This window comes from Chiloscyllium plagiosum, unplaced genomic scaffold (assembly GCF_037043375.1).
Source record: "Chiloscyllium plagiosum isolate Xiang-an unplaced genomic scaffold, Cpla_swu_hap1 HiC_scaffold_20, whole genome shotgun sequence".
NCBI lineage: Eukaryota > Metazoa > Chordata > Chondrichthyes > Orectolobiformes > Hemiscylliidae > Chiloscyllium > Chiloscyllium plagiosum.
In genome coordinates this window covers 5,196,320-5,216,542 of record NW_028270158.1, presented here as the reverse complement: position 1 = coordinate 5,216,542, position 20,223 = coordinate 5,196,320, and the positions used below count along the sequence as shown (strand labels likewise).

The 20,223-nt window shown below is 47.0% G+C and overlaps 1 protein-coding gene across 5 annotated transcripts in view; it reads right to left on the bottom strand.

Annotated features, from left to right (window-relative positions):
* The window catches only part of LOC122560464 (myosin-11-like), a 185,884-nt gene that overhangs the window by 14,143 nt on the left and 151,518 nt on the right, over positions 1 to 20,223 (bottom strand). For all 5 annotated transcript variants that reach the window (XM_087997598.1, XM_087997601.1, XM_087997602.1 and 2 more), the window contains 11 exons: positions 19,566 to 19,778; positions 18,970 to 19,114; positions 17,368 to 17,574; positions 16,305 to 16,409; positions 10,383 to 10,535; positions 8,135 to 8,383; positions 7,083 to 7,295; positions 6,199 to 6,411; positions 3,595 to 3,756; positions 3,039 to 3,167; positions 1,136 to 1,224 (listed from right to left, as the gene is read on the bottom strand). In XM_087997598.1, coding sequence (XP_087853724.1) covers positions 1,136 to 1,224; positions 3,039 to 3,167; positions 3,595 to 3,756; positions 6,199 to 6,411; positions 7,083 to 7,295; positions 8,135 to 8,383; positions 10,383 to 10,535; positions 16,305 to 16,409; positions 17,368 to 17,574; positions 18,970 to 19,114; positions 19,566 to 19,778 — 1,878 coding nt within the window. The remainder of the gene's footprint in view (positions 1 to 1,135; positions 1,225 to 3,038; positions 3,168 to 3,594; positions 3,757 to 6,198; positions 6,412 to 7,082; positions 7,296 to 8,134; positions 8,384 to 10,382; positions 10,536 to 16,304; positions 16,410 to 17,367; positions 17,575 to 18,969; positions 19,115 to 19,565; positions 19,779 to 20,223) is intronic.

Here is a 20,223-nt window from a genome sequence, read left to right as displayed (position 1 = left end):
TTAAGGGGCATTTGCCTTTCTTAGTTTTGGCGCAGATTCTAAGAGGAGGGAGGTCATGTTGGAGCTGTACAGGACTTTGACTGGGCCACAGCTGGAGCACTGGGTGCAGTTCTGGTTCCCACACTATAGGAAGGATGTGATTGCACTGAAGGGGGTGCAGAGGGAGATTCACCAGGATTTTGCCTGGGATGGAGCAGCTTAGTGATAGAGACTGGATAAATTCGGGCTGTTTTTTTTGGAGTAGAGAAGGCTGAGGGGGACTAATAAAGGTGTATACAATTCTGAGAGGCATAAATAGAGTGGATGGGAAACAGCTGTCCCCCTTTCGTGAAGGGTCAAGAACAAGGTGACATCAATTTCAGGTGAAGGACAGGAGGTTCAGAGGGGATTTGAGGAATTTGTTTTCACCCAGAGGGTGGTGGGATGGGGGAGCCTGGAATGCCCTTGGAAACTTCCCAACCTCTAAAAAGTACTTGGATGAGCAGTTGAAATGTCCCAACATTCGAGGCAATGGGCCGAGGATGGGAAAGTGGGACTGGTGTAGAGTTAGAGTTGCTTGGTCAGTGCAGAAACGATGGACTGAAGGGCCTCTTCGGTGATGTACGGTTCTGTGATTCTAAAAATGCTTGGAGTCTGTTTGAAGTTTCCACACAGCCTCAGGTTTTCTTTATTAATTCATAGGATGAGGGTGTCACCAGCATACATTGCCCAGAGGGCAGTTAAGAGTCAACCCCATTGCTGGGGTCTGGAGTCACATGGAGGCCAGACCAGGTAAGCATGGCAGTTTCCTTCTCACAAGGGCATTAGTGAACAAGATGAGATTTTCCTGATAATCGATAATCAAGACATTTTTATTGAATTCCAATTTCATTTCTACCATCTGATGTGACAGGATGTGACCCCAGCCTCCAGAACATTCTATGGGCTGACAGTCCAGCAATAATCCCACTAAGCCATCACCTCCCTTGGGAAGAGCTGGGGGTTGTAAACCAATCTAGAACATGACATTGGGTGGGGCCAGCCGCGTGATCAGGCAGACTCTGTTTCAGTGTGGAAGAGTTTACCACTCATCACTGTGTTGAGAAAACGTCACATTTGCAAGAATAGAAAGAGTGAGGATCTTCCCATTACATACTTTCCAGAAACATTCCCTGCCAATTCCTCAGCGAGCTCCTCTTTCTCCTGCTCAGCATGACGGCGAGCACGCTCTGCTGCTGCCAAATCCTTCAAGGGGGGGAGAGAGAGAGAGAGAAAAGCAAATTTAAACAAAATGTGCATCCTGTGTTGGAGCCATTTCAGGGGGATCCCACATTTGACATGAACCCAAAGATGCTGTTTGGACCAAAGCAGCACCTACTTCACTGGCATCAAGCCTGCCTGAGGCTAGGAATGTGGTGTCTGGTTCCCTTTGGTTTTAATAACACATCGGAGAGTATCATTAACATCAAAGCAGGGCCTGTGCACCACTTAATGAAAGCGGAAAGTGCTGGAGAAGCTCAGCAGGTCTGGCACCATCTGTGGAGAGAGAAAGCAGAGTTAACAATTCGAGTCTGAAATTGATTTTCTTCCAAACTCCAAACAAGTCATATCCGACTTGAAACGTTAACTCTGCGTTCTCTCACCACAGACGCTACCAAACCCATTGAGCATCTCCAACCTTCTCAGGGTTTGTTTCAGATTCCCAGCATCTGCTGCATTTTACTTTGATTTCTACACAGCTTAACGATGTTCTGAAATCGAATGAATGCAGTTTATACATTGACTATTCTTTAAAGGGGAGAGGATAGGGTGGGGTGTGGGGAGGGGGTTGGAATTTACTGAACGGAGTGATTGAAGAGGAACTACCCCAGCCCCATGCACTGGAAGAGTGCACAGCCAGTTGGAGATGGTATATCGATCTTCATTGCAAGAGGATGGAGGTTCAGAATGGGGACTACCTAATTGCAGTGATACAGGGCCTTGGTGAGACCACACCTGGAATTTTCTGGAGAGTTTTGGTCTCCCTACCTAGGGAAAGATATCACCAAACTCACTAGGCTGATACCAGGGAAGGTAGGATTGCTGTATGAGGAGGGAGAGAGGACTGGGCCTGCATTCACGAGAGTTTCTAATAACCAGAACACGTCTAATTGGAACATCTGAAGTTCCTACAGGGCTGGACAGACTACAGGCAGGGAGAATGTTTCTCCCTCTGGGTGGGGAGTTTAGAATCATGGCACACGGTCTCAGGATGGCAGGGTCTTTAGGAAGAGCTGTAGTGGTGCAGGGGTACCTCCCTCACCTCTCAAAAGGAGGCCCCTGTTCACTTGCCAACTCTTCCTGAGGTGTGGCGTAAAATCCCCGAACAGATTCGTTAGAAAATATCAACAGCAGCTTGGCCTGAGATGAGGAAACAATGCTTCACTCAGAGGGTGTGGTGGCCAAGGCACTGAATATATTCAAGGAGGAGAGTTTAAAGACATCATGGGGCACAGGGAGAAAGTGGGCATTTGGCGTTGAGCCGGAGAATCAGCTGTGACCATATTAAATGGTGGAGCAGGCTCAAAGGGCCGAATGGCCTACTCCTGCTCCTAGTTTCTGTTTTTCAATGTTGGAAGCCCAGTGACAGCGATGACATAGTGAAGGGGGAGGAGCATAGATGCTAATTGCACTCCGTGTGGAATATTCCCCCATCCCTGGGAGATGGGGCCACCCTCACTGCTGAGTGGGAGTGTGGTGGCCTAGTCAAACTCCTTTCAATCACATGGCCCTCCCACCCAAAACCCAGCCCTTGGGAGCACGTAATAACCAGCTTAGATTTCAGCCATTAGGATAAGGTTCTTAAATTTGATAAAAGGACGTGAAGTTTCTAGACATTTGTCATTACAGTACAGCTCACTATCATGTCCGCACACCAAAACTGGGATAAACAGGCCTCCCTCTCGCTTGCTCTGAGAACTTCTCCTTACTCTGGGATATAGCTGTCCCAATGTACACAATGCTGGTGACAGGTGGGAGAGTGAATCCCTATGTCAGCTCCCTGCTTCCCAATGGTTTACCTCCTGGACTTGCAACAGGTCAGCCTCCAGGTTCTTGGCTTTTTTCTCGTTCTCTTTAGCCTGGGCCAGGACCTCTTCCCGGGAATTCCGAGCATCTTCGAGTTCCCGCTGATAATCCTTCATCTGAGCCTAGATGAGACAGAAATTCATGAATGAATCCTGAACCCCATTAATCTGCCCCTTCCCTTCAAACAGACAAACATGGACAATTCCCCTTTAGGATCTGAATAATATCGGAATATTTTCGCCAGTGTTTAATCGTGGGGAGGGTGGACAATGTTGTTTGACACATTTTGATGAGTGACGATTTCACTGCTTGTGATTGTAGAACCCCTACAGTGTGGAAAAAGGCCATTCGGCCCAACAAGTCCACACCAACCCTGCAAAAACTAACCCACCCAAACCCATTCCCCTATTACTCTATATTTACCCCTGAATAATACACCTAACCTACACATCCCTGACACGATGGGCAATTTAGCTTGGCCAATTCTCCTAACCTTATATCTTGGCCTTAATTGTACCGCTCTATTTTGCACCGATGAGACTAACCCACCTGGAGTTTCTTCAGTTGTTTGATGGCATCCTCACGGCCTTTGATGGCCACTTCGACTTGGCCCTCAAGGTCACTGAGATCAATCTCCAGCTTCTTCTTAGCTGCTGCTGCTACTGTGCGCTGTTTACGTTCATCTTCCAGTTCACTCTCAAGCTCATGGACCTATGAGTAAACGAAGCTCAATGTGGTGACTTCAACACTTCTCATCGCTTACTGCCGTCAGAGCTAACCCTCCGATCGGAGGCATTTGAAAAAAAACTGAGGGGAAAGTGAGGGCTGCAGACGCTGGAGAGGCAGTGTCGAAAAGTGTGGTGCTGGAAAAACACAGCAGGTCAGGCAGCATCAGGAATGATGAAGGGCTTATGCGGAAATGTCAATTCTTCTGCTCCTTGAATGCTGCCTGACCTGCTGTGCTTTTCCAGCAACACACTTTTCAACACTAAAAAACACTTAAGCATTGTTCTAATCAGCCTGCTCATTACACACCTTGGGAGCAGGCCAGGAAAGGTAACTGCTATAACATCATTGAGCTGAAGTGGTCTAGTTCAAGGAGCACTGCTCCTTCATCAGTTAGCTACAGAGCTAGTGCTTCCAAATAAACCTGTTTCACTATAACCTGGTGTGATTTTTTTAACTTTGTTCACCCCAGTCCAACACCAGCAGCTCCACATCATAGTTCAAGGAGTGCACCTATCTCTATTTATTGCGACTTTTTAGAAAAATTATAGAATCCTCACAGTGCAGAAAGAGAACATTCAGTCCATCGATACGAGAACATCCCACCCAATACCAGGATTTCCCATGGCTAATCCACCTAGCCTGCACATCCCTGCACACTATGGAGCTATTTTGACTTGATTTATTACTGTCACATGTACCAGGGTGCAGTGGAAACTGCTGTCTGACATGCTTTACAGGCAGACCACACTCTCAAAGTGCATCAGGGTAACAGTACAGAGTGCAGGACACAGTGTTACAGCTGCCAAGGAGGTGCAGAGAGAGATCAACAATCAACATTAAATTTCCCACAGCCAATTCACTTAAACTGCACATCTTTGGATTGTGGGAGGAAACCCACACAGACACAGGGAGAATGTACAAACTTCACACAGAGGGTGGGATCGAACTCAGCTCCACAGCGCTGTGAGGCAGCAGTGCTAACCACTGAGCCACCCGGTATTCTTTCGCAGGATGTCAAAGTCACAGGCAAGGTCTGCATTTACGGCCCATCATTAATTGCACTCTAGGTCCTTTCAGAGGACAACTGAGAGTTACCACAGTATAATGTGTCTGGAGTCACTTAGATCATAGGCCAGATGATCTCCCCCTGCCATCCGATATTGGTGAATCCGATGGGTTTTTAAACTCTGTCAATGCACAGGGACCAGTATTTTAGCAGCAGGTACAGAATGTTTTTGACTGGTTGCATTTACTTTTATTCAACCTCTTACAGAGATGATATGACACACCTCTGGAGCAGGTAGAACATGAACCCAGGCCTCCTGGCTCAGAGGAAGGGAGACTACCACTGTGCCACAGCAGCCGATGGACAGGGACTTTTATTAATTCAAATCCCACCATGTTCCTCGACAACGCCATTAGGAGCAATGGCCAGTGCCAGTACTGCAGGTTGGTGGGAGTGGTGGTTTGGGGGGCGTGGTGTGTGAGCTAAAGGATGAAGATTTTTTCTGAAGCCCCTCCCCACCAACGTGGATGTGTGGAGAAGCAATCGGTGGGTCCAGAGATCATTTCACCCCCAACCAAGGAGTCCTTCCCCCCCCTCCCCGCCCACCCCGGGAGGGGGTTGGAGGGGGGGTGGCGGTGATTGTAAAAGGTGAGGGCAGGGGTGGCAATTATCCCCTCTCCCACCAGGCAGTTTACCAACAGCTCTGCCCATTGCTGGCTACATATAAACAATGGTGGAATGAAGCCTTCAATTGGTCACTTATTGGACTCAATTGGTTAGTCAGCTGGCCCCTGGGCTGGAAAGATGTCCTTACCCCTCTCACCCTGCCCTTATTTGGGAGAAGTCAAGATGGCGATGGGTTCTCTGCTCCTTAATGCCCCTTTATGGGGCTGTTATTTCCAGTTTCCTCTCCTCATGATTCCTTTTATCTCTGTTTGGTTTCATTTGTTTTTTTTCCTCAGTTTGCTGCCGGGTCAAAGTGCCACCTAACATCTGCTTTCCCCCTCTCAGCACTGGTGCTACACATGAGTTTTATTTCATTTGATCTTACAACAGCCGCTAACAACAATGCTCAGCATTTTTCACAGCGATGGCTCGTGTTGTAATCAGTGTCCCTGAAATGATCAGACACTGTTTTACCAGCGGAGTGAGGTGGCTGAAAAAACTCTGTTGGACTCTGTTTTCCTGACTCCACTGACTGTAGCCGTGCCCATACATTAAGCTGTATTGCTCTGGATTATCAGAACGGAATTAAATATCAGTGTTGAATGTGTGGGTTCTCATGGAACCGATTGGTTATTGTGAAACAAAAACAGAAATAATTGGAGAAACTCATCAGGTCTGGCAGCATCTGTGGAGAGAGAAGCAGAGTTAATGTTTAGGGTAGATTGACCCTTCCTTGAAGCTGATGAGTGTACCTGTTTGACCAGCTGCCTCCTCTTTTCCTCATTTTGCTCATCTCTGGCCTGTAGTTCACGTTCAAACTGTGTTTTTAGGGCCTGCAGATTCACTTCCAGCCGCAACTTGGCATCCTCTGTCGCCTGGAGCTCATCTTCAAGTTCTTCCAACTGGGTCTTCATCTCCTCCACTTGCTGATCCAAGGCACGTTTCGATTTCTCCAGGTCGTGGACCTTCAGTTCACAAGGTGCAGCAAAAACAATTCATGGAATGAACAGCATGAAGACAAAGGAAGGTAACATTCTGAACGACCCCTCCGTCTCTCATATAAGGTTCTAAGAAAACGGCACCATGCTGCTTTGAACTATTTCAAATCACAATCTCTCACACACCTCTTTTCTGCTAACCCTTATTTTTAACCCCATGATGTGCTCAGAAATGGGGAAAACATGTGCATGCTTTTGTAAGATGGATTTTGGATTGAAATTCCAGCCTCTTTCTTGACCCTTAACCCTTGTGTTGCCATGGAGAGATTTGGAGCATGAACACCTTTTGTGATGGGTCAAGGTCAGGCAGGGGACAGGAACCGCCAACCCTGTCCATCTGAGTCTTTCTGAGAACAGACAGATACTGTTAGGGCAGGAGGATGCAATGTCTGTCAACACAGGGACTGAGTGGTAGCACTGGGTGCAAACATCAAAGATCCATTTGGTTATTCCCTCCCAGTGAAACAGAAGCTGAACTTTGAGTAATGGAATCAGCAACTGATCAATACTCTAAACATCCCAATTTTTCTAAGTGGTTAGCTTTTTAGAAAGTGTCTCTATTTGGATGTTCTCCCTCTTCCCCATTGTCCTCAGCCCATATTGAATTCCACATCGCACTTGTGTGTCTGTTTACTTACATTCTTTCCAACATCATCCTTTGAGCTCATGATATCTTCCATCTCAGCCCGTAGCTGCTTGTTGACTCTCTCCAGGTCCTCTTTGCATTGTAAAGCCTCATCCAAGGCTCGGGTCAAAGCCAGGGCCTTTGTCTCCTTTTCCCGAGCATCAGCCTCTGCCCTGTCCCTTTCGTCTGCGTACCGAGCAGAAATATTCTTTTCTTCCGCTAGCATCTGACAAAGTGAGGATAGCACATTGTCAGAACTGGGCTTGATGAAAATCCTACCTTACCAACAGCTGTTGGGTAATCCAGTGTTAGAGCATTCTACACAGATGCCATGAATTTTAACCTCATTGTGAGCAGTTGTGGGCCGCACATGATAGGAAAGATGAGGATCCATTGGAGAGAGAGCAGAAAGTGATCTACAAGAATGGTTCCAGGAATGAGAGGCTTCAACAATGAGGAGAGATTGGAAAGGTTGGGGCTGCTATCCTCAGAGAAAAGAAACTGAGAGGAGATTTTCAAAATTATGAGTGGGGCTGGACAGAATAGAAAGGGAGCAGTTCATAAAAGAAACAGAAATGAGAGGGTCTGGCTACAAAGTGATGTGCAAATGAGGCAAGAGTGATGTGAGAGAAACCTTTTCACCCAGTGAGTAGTTAGGGCGTGGAAAGGTGGGGGAGGCAGGTTCCTTTGAGACTGTCAAGAGAGGCATTGGATGGCTATTTGGATAGAAATGGTGTGTTGGGATATGGGAGAAGGACAGAGGATTGGCTCGATGGGATAGAACTAATGCAGGCATGATGGGTCAAGCTCCCTTCTTCTGCTCCATAACAGGTCTGTGATTTAATCAAACTTAACGTTGACAAAGATCAATGGTAAGCTATAGGTATTTTGCAATTATTAGAATCACAAGGTAGCTTGGTTGGCTACCCAGCCTCACTCCATTTATATTTTACTGTGTTTTATTACAGGCTGGCATATTGGAAATGTTCACCAAGTTAAAGCAAGATTTCTCCTTATCTGGAAGGTGGCAAAGAAAAAGTGGCTTGTTCTGCAGAAATCGCTCACCTGATCAAACTTCTTCTGCTTCTTCTCTAAGTTGGAAACGAGTTGCCGCTGATTGTCCAGGTCCACCAAGAGGTCATCAAGTTCCTGCTGCAGCCTGTTCTTGGTCTTCTCCAGTTTGTCATATGCTGCTGCCTTTTCCTCAAAGTTCTGGGTAATCGCTTCGATTTCCCGCTGAAGTTTCTTCTTCCCTTCTTCAAGCCCATCCAGGGCAGACGCATCTTCGTTCAACTTCTTCTTAGCGTCTGACAGCTGTGTGAGGAAATCAATGTTGAAGCAATAAAGGGCACGTTGGCATTTACATAACGCCGGCTAAGATACTTGGCAAGTTCCAAAGTGCTTCCGTACCAATGAATTATTTCTGCTGCCAGTAAGCAAACAGATATGGTCGCCACTTCATGCACAGGAAGATCCCACTCACAGCAGCTAAACGGTTAACCTGCTTTAGCAAGTGTTATCCCTGGACTGAACATTTCTTTCTTTATTCTTATGTGGGATCTGAGCGTCACAGGTAAAGCCAGAGTTTATTGCCCACTTAGAATTACCCCTTGAATTCTGTGGTTGTTCAGAGGGCAGTTAAGAGTCAACTTAAAATCAAGGAGGAGTTAGGTAAATTTCTTATGATTAAAGTGATCTACTGGTATGGGGGTGGACGCAGGATGATCAGCCATGATCCTATTGAATGGTGGGACAGGCTCGAAGGACCAACTCCCATTTTCAATAGGTCTGGAATCACATGGAGATTTCCTTTCCTAAAGGGTAATAAGTGACCCAGTGGGACTTTTCTGAACAGCTTCATGAGCTGACCTTTAATTCCAGGCTTTCATTAAGTTATGTTGCACCATAATGGGATTTGAACTCAGTTCCCCCATCCAGTGACATCACCACTATGCCACTGTCATTGCAGATTACAAAGCTAGGAGGTAGAACATAGAACATACAACATAGAAAAGTACAGCACAGAACAGGCCCTTTGGCCCACGATGTTCTGCCGAGGATTATTCCTAACCTAAAATAAAATAACCTAACCTATACACCCCTCAATTCACTGCTATCCATGTGCACATCCAGCAGTCGCTTAAATGACTCTGCTTCCCCCACCACAGCTGGCAACGCACTCCATGCATTCACAACTCTCTGCGTAAAGAACCTAGCTCTGACATCCCCTCTATACCTTCCTCTTGTCAATCCGTCCCCTATTGAGTCCCCTACCACTAGCGCTTTTCTATTCTCCCTCATTCCCTTCTAAGCCACAGTACCAGGCTCAGTGCCAGAGACCTGACAACTATGGCTTTCCCCGGTAGGCCGTCCCCACCAGCAGTATCCAAAATGGTCTACATATTGCTGAGGGGAACGGCCACAGGGGATCCCTGCCCTATCTGTTGGTTCCCTTTCCTCCCCCTAACTGTAACCCAGCTGTCCTTATCCTGTGTCTGAGGAGTGACCACCTCCCTGTACATCCTCTCAATTTCTCCCTCAGCCTCATGGATGATCCACAGTTCATCCAGCTCCAGCTTCAGTTCCCTAACTTGGTTTTCGAGGAGCTGGAATTGGGTGCATATGTGGTCGGCAGAGACATGTGAAGTGTCTCTCACCTGCCACATTCTGCAGGAGGACCATGCAACTGTCCTATCAGCCATACCCCGCTAATCTGAAAGCCCACACAGGACTAAACAAGGAAGAGAAAAAAAAAGAGAAAACCTGAAAACTTACCAAGTTTACAGACTTTTAGTAAAGTTAGAGGAGGTGGGTGGCCCTACGGTGTAGGGTCTTGGGTTTAGATCTCACCCATTCGGAATAGTTCAGTTTTATCTCAAACAGTAATATCTCCTATTTTGGGACATCTACTGAAAGTGTCATTGCATTATTATATCAATTAAATGTATTATTTTAATCAAAGCAATCAAAGAAACAGTTTAGGTCCAGAAGTCTATAAAGAAACTAAGTAGCGTTCTGCAATTGGGTAATTTGGATTTCAGATCATGTATAGAGTTGTCTGGGTTGAAAGTTGAATTAACCGGGCTCTGTTAGTACAGGTTGTTCTGCTATAACGTGCGTTTCATTAAATAGTGATTGACAAATTGGGGGACACTATTTCTATAGTGCAAGCGTTTAAAGCGTGTATTGGTTATAACACAATTCTGGCCCCATTGGTTTAAATGGTGCTGCTGTGTTGTGATTGTCTACAACATGGGGTTGCACGAGAACGGAACTGCCGTGTTGTAGCAGAAGCGACCGTCGCTGTGTCTACCTGACCAGTCAGAGTGGATATCTGACGCTCCAGATTCCTCTTGGCTTCACTCTCTTCATCCAACTGTTCCTGGAGATTATTCTTGTCGTCCTCTAACTGGCGCAGCCGGGTGGACAAGTTCAATTTTTGACGAGTCTCTTCCTGGAGTAGTTCCTGCAGAAAAAAAAAACAGGAATGCCAGTTGTTTTTTTTTTTGACAAATTGTCGGTGTAAACTGACCAGAGAATAAAGTCAATTCGACCTTTACATGAAGACATCAACTGCACGTGCTCAGTAAATGTCCAAAAACTTTCAGAAGAAACTTTCTTTTGAGCTTAAAAACGTGAAATAAAACAGTCAAATGAGGCTGAGAATTGTTTGTAATGATTGAAGCATTTATATAGTGAGAATGAAGAAATAATTTGATAATTGTTATAACCATGATGATAAGGCCTGGGTACCAACCACTTATGGTTGGAGGGGGCTGTGTCACTATTACTCAGAGCGGGTCCACAGGAGGTTCTCAAGAATGGTCCCAGGAATGCAAAGCTTAACATATGAGGACGTTTGAGAACTCTGGGTCTATACTCGATGGAGTTTAGAAGGATGAGGGGGGAGTCTAATTGAAACTTACAGAATACTGTATTGCCTGGGTTGGGAAGATGTTTCCATTGGTCGAGTAAAGGGAAGGCCTTTTATGACGGAGATAAGGAGACACTTGTTCAGCTAGAGAGTGGGGAATTTGTGGAATGACCTGGAGACCAGGTCATTTCACAAATTCCCCACTCTCTAGCTGGAGACCAGGTCATTGGGTATATTTAAGACTGAGATAGATAGGTTCTTAAGTATCAAGGGGATCAAGGGTTATGGGGAGAAAGTGGGAGAATGGGGTCAAGACACGTATCAGCCATGATTGAATGGTGGAGCAGACTCAATAGGCTGAATGGCCTAATTTCTGCCCCTTGCCTTATGGTTTTAGTCTTTCATTTTATGCCACTTTGGGGGCTTTCCAGTCACTGGTGGTGAGGGTTGAACCTTGAACGGGTCTCAGCAGAAGAGGCTGTTATCTTGGGTAACAAGATATGGTTTGTTGCATCTTAGTATGGGCGCTTTAGGACCCTGGAGCAACATTGCAATGATGTCACAGAGCTGCTCCTCACTGGACATAAATAGCACAATATGGGCGGAGTTAAAGGGAACACATGGAGAGCCAGGCAAGTCAAGCCATGTGAATGTGAATGTGCAGACAAATGTGGAGTAGACCAGTTAGCTTAAGACAGAGTCTGTCAATAATGTAGCAGTAAGATTAGAGTCTGGCCTATCCCTGAATACTCTGTATTGCTTTATTTTGTCTTAGAGGAGAAAGTGAGGACTGCAGATGCTGGAGATCAGAGCTGAAAAAGTGTTGCTGGAAAAGCGCAGCAGGTCAGGCAGCATCCAAGGAGCAGGAGAATCAACGTTTTGGGCATGAGCCCTTCTTCAGGAATGAGGAAAGTGTGTCCAGCAGGCTACGATAAAAGGTAGGGAGGAGGGACTTGGGGGAGGGGTGTTGGAAATGCGATAGGTGGAAGGAGGTCAAGGTGAGGGTGATAGGCCGGAGTGGGGTGGGGGCGGAGAGGTCAGGAAGAAGATTGCAGGTTAGGAAGGCAGTGCTGAGTTCGAGAGATTTGACTGAGACAAGGTGGGGGGAGGGGAAATTAGGAAACTGGAGAAATCTGAGTTCATCCTTTGTGGTTGGAGGGTTCCTAGGCGGAAGATGAGGCGCTCTTCCTCCGACCGTCGTGTTGCTATGGTCTGGCGATGGAGGAGTCCAAGGACCTGCATGTCCTTGGTGGAGTGGGAGGGGGAGTTGAAGTGTTGAGCCACGGGGTGGTTAGGTTGGTTGGTCCGGGTGGCCCAGAGGTGTTCTCTGAAACGCTCCGCAAGTAGGCGGCCTGTCTCCCCAATATAGAGGAGGCCACATTGGGTGCAGCGGATGCAATAGATGATGTGTGTGGAGGTGCAGGTGAATTTGTGGCGGATATGGAAATATCCCTTGGGGCCTTGGAGGGAAGTAAGGGGGGAGGTGTGGGCGCAAGTTTTGCATTTCTTGCGGTTGCAGGGGAAGGTGCCGGGAGTGGAGGTTGGGTTGGTGGGGGGTGTGGACCTGACGAGGGAGTCACGGAGGGAGTGGTCTTTTCGGAACGCTGATAGGGGAGGGGGGGAAATATATCCCTGGTGGTGAGGTCCGTTTGGAGGTGGCGGAAATGATGGCGGATGATACGCTGTACATGGAGGTTGGTCGGGTGGTAGGTGAGGACCAGTGGGGTTCTGTCCTGGTGGCGGTTGGAGGGGCGGGGCTCAAGGGCGGAGGAGCGGGAAGTGGAAGAGATGCAGTGGAGGGCATCGTCAATCACGTCTGGGGAGAAATTGCGGTCCTTGAAGAAGGAGGCCATCTGGGTTGTGCGGTTTGGGAACTGGGGGCAGATGCGGCGGAGACGAAGGAATTGGGAATATGGGATGGCGTTTTTACAGGGGGCAGGGTGGGAGGAGGTGTAATCTAGGTAGCTGTGGGAGTCGGTCGGTTTATAGTAAACGTCCGTGTTGATTCGGTCGCCCGAGATAGAAATAGAAAGGTCTAGGAAGGGGAGGGAGGAGTCTGAGACGGTCCAGGTGAATTTGAGGTCGGGGTGGAAGGTGTTGGTAAAGTGGATGAACTGTTCAACCTCCTCGTGGGAGCACGAGGCAGCGCCGATACAGTCATCGATGTAGTGGAGGAAAAGGTGGGGGATGGTGCCAGTGTAGCTGCGGAAGATGGACTGTTCCACATATCCTACGAAGAGGCAGGCATAGCTGGGGCCCATGCGTGTGCCCATGGCTACTCCTTTGGTTTGGAGGAAGTGGGAGGATTGGAAAGAGAAGTTGTTCAGGGTGAGGACCAGTTCAGTCAGTCGAAGGAGGGTGTCAGTGGAAGGGTACTGGTTGGTGAGAAGGGTGGAGAAGTTGAGGCGGTTAATATCGCGGCGGCAGTTGGCTATGAAGAGATCGAGGGCGGGTAAGAGGCCAGAATGGGGTGTCCAGGTGGATGGGGTGTGTTGGAGGCGGGAGAAGGGGTCGTCAGAGGGTGGGCGAGAATCTTGGTTGAAGAAGTAGGCGCGGAGGCGAAGGTGGCGGAAGAATTGTTTGATGTCACGCCGCGAGTTGAACTCGTTAATCCGAGAGCATAGGGGAATGAAGGCCTCACCGCAAGAAATACAAAACTTGCGCCCACACCTCCCCCCTTACTTCCCTCCAAGGCCCCAAGGGATACTTCCATATCCGCCACAAATTCACCTGCACCTCCACACACATCATCTATTGCATCCGCTGCACCCGATGTAGCTTCCTCTATATTGGGGAGACAGGCTGCCTACTTGCGGAGCGTTTCAGAGAACACCTCTGGGCCACCCGGACCAACCCAACCCAACCACCCCGTGGCTCAACACTTCAACTCCCCCTCCCACTTCACCAAGGACATGCAGTTCCTTGGACTCCTCCATCGCCAGACCATAGCAACACGACGGTTGGAGGAAGAGCTCCTCATCTTCCACCTAGGAACCTCTAACCACAAGGGATGAACTTAGATTTCTCCAGTTTCCTAATTTCCCCTCCCCCCACCTTGTCTCAGTCAAATCCCTCGAACTCAGCACCGCCTTCCTAACCTGCAATCTTCTTCCTGACCTCTCCGCCCCCACCCCACTCCGGCCTATCACCCTCACCTTGACCTCCTTCCACCTATCGCATTTCCAACGCCCCTCCCCCAAGTCCCTCCTCCCTACCTTTTATCTTAGCCTGCTGGACACACTTTACTCATTCCTGAAGAAGGGCTTATGTCCGAAACGTCGATTCTCCTGTTCCTTCAATGCTGCCTGACCTGCTGCGCTTTTCCAGCAACACATTTTTCAGCTCTATATTTTGTCTTACCGTGTTATAAGCCCTAAGCCTGAAGACAGCTCTTAAATATGTCTTTTCCTTGACCAATCTGTCCTAAACCCAAACTCATGGAGCGCGAGCAGATATAGGAACCCTGGACAGGTTACAACTACTAGTGGTAACAGGCAGAGTCAGGGAGATGACTGTCTCCAACTACATGAGGAACTCCCTGAAATAGGCTGGGACCCTAACTGGTGGGTGAGTGTGTGTGTGAGTAAGTGTGTGTGGGTGAGTGTGAAAGAGTTTGTGTGCGTGAGTGTCTGCATAAGTGTATGTGCATTCATGTGTGTGCGAGCGTGTGTGAGTGAGACAGAGTGCGTGTGTGTGTATATGTGAGTGCATGCATACATGTGCGTGTGTGAGAGAAAGAAAGAGAGAGTGTGCGTGCGTGTGTATGTAGACCCAGTTTAACCCTTTCATATCCATTGCCTTATGCAACAATAACCATAAAACCATAATACATAGGAGTGGAAGTAAGTCAAGCCCATCAATTCCACTCCACCATTCAATCATGGCTGATGGGCATTTCAACGCCACTTACCCGCACTCTCCTCGTATCCCATAATTCCTTGCGAGATCAAGAATTTATCAATCTCTGCCTTGAAGACATTTAACGTCCCAGCCTCCACAGCACTGCGTGGTAATGAACTCCACAGGCCCACCACTCTCTAGCTGAAGAAATGTCTCCTCATTTCCATTCTAAATTGACGCCCTCTAATTCTAAGGCTATGCCCACGGGTCCTACTCTCCCCACCTAATGGAAACAAATTCCCAGCATCCACACTTTCTAAGCTGAAAATGTGTTGCTGGAAAAGCGCAGCAGGTCAGGCAGCATCCAAGGAACAGGAGAATCGACGTTTTGGGCATAAGCCCTTCTTCAGCCCTCCTGAAGAAGGGCATATGCCCGAAACGTCGATTCTCCTGTTCCTTGGATGCTGCCTGACCTGCTGCGCTTTTCCAGCAACACATTTTCAGCTCTGATCTCCAGCATCTGCAGTCCTCACTTTCTCCTCCACCCTTTCTAAGCCATGCATTATCTTGTAAGTTTCTATTAGATTTCCCCTCAACTCCAATGAATACAATCCCAGGATCCTCAGCCGTTCATCGTATGTGAGGCCTACCATTCCAGGGATCATCTGTGTGAATCTCCGCTGGACATGCTCCAGTGCCAGTATGTCCTTCCTGAGGTGTGGGGCCCAAAATTGGACACAGTATTCTAAATGGGGCCTAACCAGAGCTTTATAAAGTCTCAGTAGCACATCACTGCTTTTACATTCCAACCCCCTTGAGATAAATGACAACATTACATTTGCTTTCTTAATCTTTACAGAATCCTGGACTAGCACTCCCAGATCCCTTTGTACTTTGGCTTTAGGAATTTTCTCACCGTTTAGAAAACAGTCCGTCCCTGTATTCTTTTTTCCGAAGTGCAAGACCTCGCATTTGCTCACATTGAATTTCATCAGCCATTTCCTGGACCACTCACCTAAACTGTCTAAATCTTTCTGCAGCCTCCCCACCTCCTCAGTACTACCTGCCTGTCCACCTAACTTCGTATAATTGGCAAACTTCAGCAGAATGCCCCCAGTCCCTTCATCTAGATCATTAATATCTAAAGTGAACAGCTGCGGTCCCAACATCCTCCCCCACTGAACCCTGGGACACCATTTGTCACTAGCAGCCATTCCGAAAAAGAACCATTTGTCCCAACTCGCTGCCTTCTGTCAGACTGCCAATCCTCAACCCATGCCAGTAGCTCACCTCAAACACCATGGGCCCTGACCTTACTCAGCAGCCACCCGAGAGGCACCTTATCAAAGGCCTTTTGGAAATCTAGATAGATAACATCCACTGGGTTTCCCTGCTCTAACCTACTTGTTACCTCTTCAAAGAATTCTAACAGGTTTGTCAGGCTCTTTATCATATTCAGTTGCAAGTTTTACAGGGAGAATGGAAACACATTACATTTCTTTAAACAATCATCTATCTAACCTGTGTGTCCTGAAGCTGGGAACCAAGACTCGACACATCCTTCGCAAGTTTAATTGACTTGCCCTCAGCATCGTTTAGGATGGTGGTAACATTGTCAAGCTCATTCTAAAGGAAAGGAATAAAGCCAGAAAAAAATCATTAGTGGTGTGATTTATTTTTAATTTTTATTCAGATTTTATTCTCACATTTCACAAAAGGAACTGATTCTTACCTGGCAGTGTGACTCAGGTATCCATTCAATATGTGAGACCGCTCCGGGTGGGGGAAGGGTTGTTGGGGAGCGAATCATGGTTAAAGGTTATCCTTGTGCTGTTTGGGAAATCCGGTTCCCTTCTGAGTCCCACTGCCAAAAAGCTACATCTTGTATTGTTCTCCAGGTGCCCGATGGGTACAGTTAGGCGATTTGAGGGGGTTATTTAATTCATCCCTGGGATGTGGGCATTGCTGGTTTGGTTGGTGTTTATTGTCCATCCTGAATTGATCAGAGGGCAGTGAGGGGTCAACCATTTTGCTACTGATCTGGACTCCAATCTCACCAGACCAGGAAAGGATGACAGATTGCTTTTCGTTAAAGGACATCGGTTTTACAATAAACAACAGATACATGGGAACACCACCCCCTGCAAGTTCCCCTCCAAGCCACTCACCATCCTGACTTGGAAATATATCACCGTTCCTTCACTGTCGCTGGGTCAGAATCCTGGAATTCCCTCCCTAAGGGCATTGTGGGTTGACCTACAGTACATGGACTGCACTGGTTCAAGAAGGCAGCTCACCCCCACCTTCTCAAGGGGCAACAAGCACTGGGCCCAGCCACAGATATTCATGTCCCAGGAATGAGTTTTTAAGAAGCATTACCATGGTTACCAATCCACTAACTTTTTAAATGTCACCATCTGTCATGGTGGCACCCAAGGACATTAAGCTGGGGTCCTGGATTACTAGGCTAGTGACATGACCGTTTCACCACCACCTTCCCTATAACTTTCCAGAAAAATATTCCGTTTAACATCATTAATAGTGGACATGAACACCCAGCCGATGTAAGGAAGCTGACACTGACCTGCAGCTTGTGCACTTTCTCGTTGAGTTCAGCCCGAGCACGTTCTCCATCTGCCACCTTCACCTGGAACTCCTGCACTTGGCTCTCTAACTTCTTCTTCTTGTGCTCGATTTCTGCTTTCGCTGTGGACAGAGACCGCACCTCATTTGAAAGCTCATTGTTCTCTTTTTCCAGAGCCTGCTTGTTTTTCTCAAGGTTTGCCCTTGCCTGCAGAAGGTAAACCGTGTTCAGTTAAGACAAATTTATTCAACAAAGACTCTTGAAATTTAAGGCAACTCTCACCTTTACTTCTTTTTCTAGAAGGTCATAGCAGGGTGACATGGTGGCTCAGTGGTTAGCACTGCTGCCTCACAACGCCAGGGACCTGGGTTTGATTCCAGCCTTGGGTGACTGTCTGTGTGGAGTTTGCACATGCTCCCCGTGTCTGTGTGGGTTTCCTCTTACAGTTCAAAGATGTACAGGTTAAGTGGATTAGCTCGGGGAAGTACTGAGGTGAGTCTACTTGGGGTGCTCTCTGAAGGGTCAGTGTGACTTCACAGACTGCTTGTATGCTGTTCTATGATTCTATAATACTCTGCCATGTCTTTATTATTGATACTTAAGATACTATTAAACATAATAATTTATGAACTATTAGAAGGTAGTTTCCAAAGTTATGCATATTTATTTGTACACACAATGAGGTCAAATATAACATTTACTGCCCCTCCTAATTGCTGAGTACCCTGCAGGGGCCAGGTAAGAGTCTATCGTGTTGCTGTGGATCTGGGATTACAGGTAAGAATGGCGGATTTCCCCTCCCTGAAGGATATTAGTGAACCAGATGGGTTCTTGATGGTAATTTCACCATCACTCAGCCCAGCGTTGACTTTTTTCCTCCAAATTAATTAAAATTAATCTCCACCAGCTGCGAAGGTGGGATTCAAATCCAAATTTTTTTTAAAACTTAATTTACAAGGATGTTGCCAGGGTTGGAAGGTTTGAGCTACAGAGAGAGGCTGAATAGACTGGGGCTGTTTTCCCTGGAGCTTCGGAGGCTGAGGGGTGACCTTATAGAGGTTTATAAAATCATGATGGGCATGGATAGGGTAAATAGACAGGGTCTTTTCCCTGGGGTGGGGGAGTCCAGAACTAGAGGGCATAAGTTTAGGGTGAGAGGGGAAAGATATAAAAGAGACCTAAGGGCCAACTTTTCACGCAGAGGGTGGGACGTGTATGGAATGAGCTGCCAGAAGAAGTGGTGGAGTCTGGTACAATTGCAACATTTAAGAGGCATTTGGATGGGTATATGAATAGGAAGGGTTTGGAGGGATATGGGCCGGGTGCTGGCAGGTGGGAACAGATTGTGTTGGGATATCTGGTCGGCATGGACGGGTTGGACCGAAGGGTCTGTTTGCGTGCTGTACATCTCTATGACTCTAAGGGATGTGGGTGTTGCTGGCTGGACCAGTATTTATTACTCATTCCCAGTTGACCAGAGGACAGTTAAGAGCCTTTGGTCCATTGCCTGGGTCTCTTGATTACTGTTCCATTAACATTAAATTAGATTGGACTGTGTTAAAGCTCAGTGCGGCTGGCTTTCTGCCTTCATTCCTCAAGTACCCGTTTTGCTTGTTCCAGATGCTCTGTTACTTCCTCTATCGCTTGACCATGTTTCTGTCGCATTTCATGAATCTGAGCCTCATGTGATCGTGTCTCTTCCTCTAGAGCACGTTTCATTTCCGAAACCTCATGTTCTCTCTTGGCTCTGCCCCAGAGAAATAGGAAAGAATCTATTTTACCCCCAGTACGTGATCCTGAATAAATGAATTAGCTTTATTGTCACATGCGCTCAAATAAGTACAGTGAAAAATTTACAAGTCGCCACGTACCACGTCATCTTAGATACAAGGTATATCAGTACAGATTCTTCAATACAAATTCTTAGGAACCTCATAAGATTGCATTGATGTTGCATTGCAAACAGACCTGACCTCTCTGCTGCCCTGAATCATGCAGCAATGTATTTTATCACAACCCTATTCTTCCATGAAACTTATAAAATCTTTGCGTCTAAGCGTTTACAGGTTTTAAGGACTAGAGATTGTTTTGTGGAATGCTTTCCCATTAACAGAAATTAAACTTATCATTCTGTTGATTTAAAAGTGTTCACATTTATTAATATTTTGCATTTCATTTATGAATAAAATATGCAATACCTTAACTCTTGCTGTGTTGCAGTGCTGTCCAAAGTATCTTCAAGCTCTGTCTTCAGGGCTTCCAGCTCTTCTCCCAGATCCCTTTTCTGTTTCTCTGCTTTGTTCCGAGCTGACTTCTCCGAGTCCAGATCTTCCTGAAGGTCTGAAATAAAGGCTTCCAACTCTCGGATTTTCTTCAGAGCATTATTCTTTAGTGCGATTTCCTCATCCAGCCTACATGAAAGCAGAGCTTTATCAATTATTTTTTCTGACGGAACAATGGACTTTGGAAAGTTGCTGTGAAGCTTATACATTTTCACCACAACTGAAGTGATGTAAAGGCTGCGTTTAGTGACCAGCAAAGTTTGTATTTGCACTGTCAGGAATTAGGGCTCATATGGCATAGTAGTAGTGTCCCTACCTCTAGGCCTAGGTGACCTGGGTTCAAGCCCCATCTGCTCCAGAGGGATGTCATAACATCCCTGAAAATATCTTGCATTGCCAAGAATTGTCTATGACTCCCTGGAATCCTTGGTCAGCACAACTAAGTGGAACTGTATAAACTCTCTGGCTCTTCTCATACAATCCTGCTAGTCACAAACCCATGCTTACCTACACTCAGGAGAGAAGCTGAGGAACTCCTATACACTTTGATGCTCAGTTCCACTCTGGTACAATT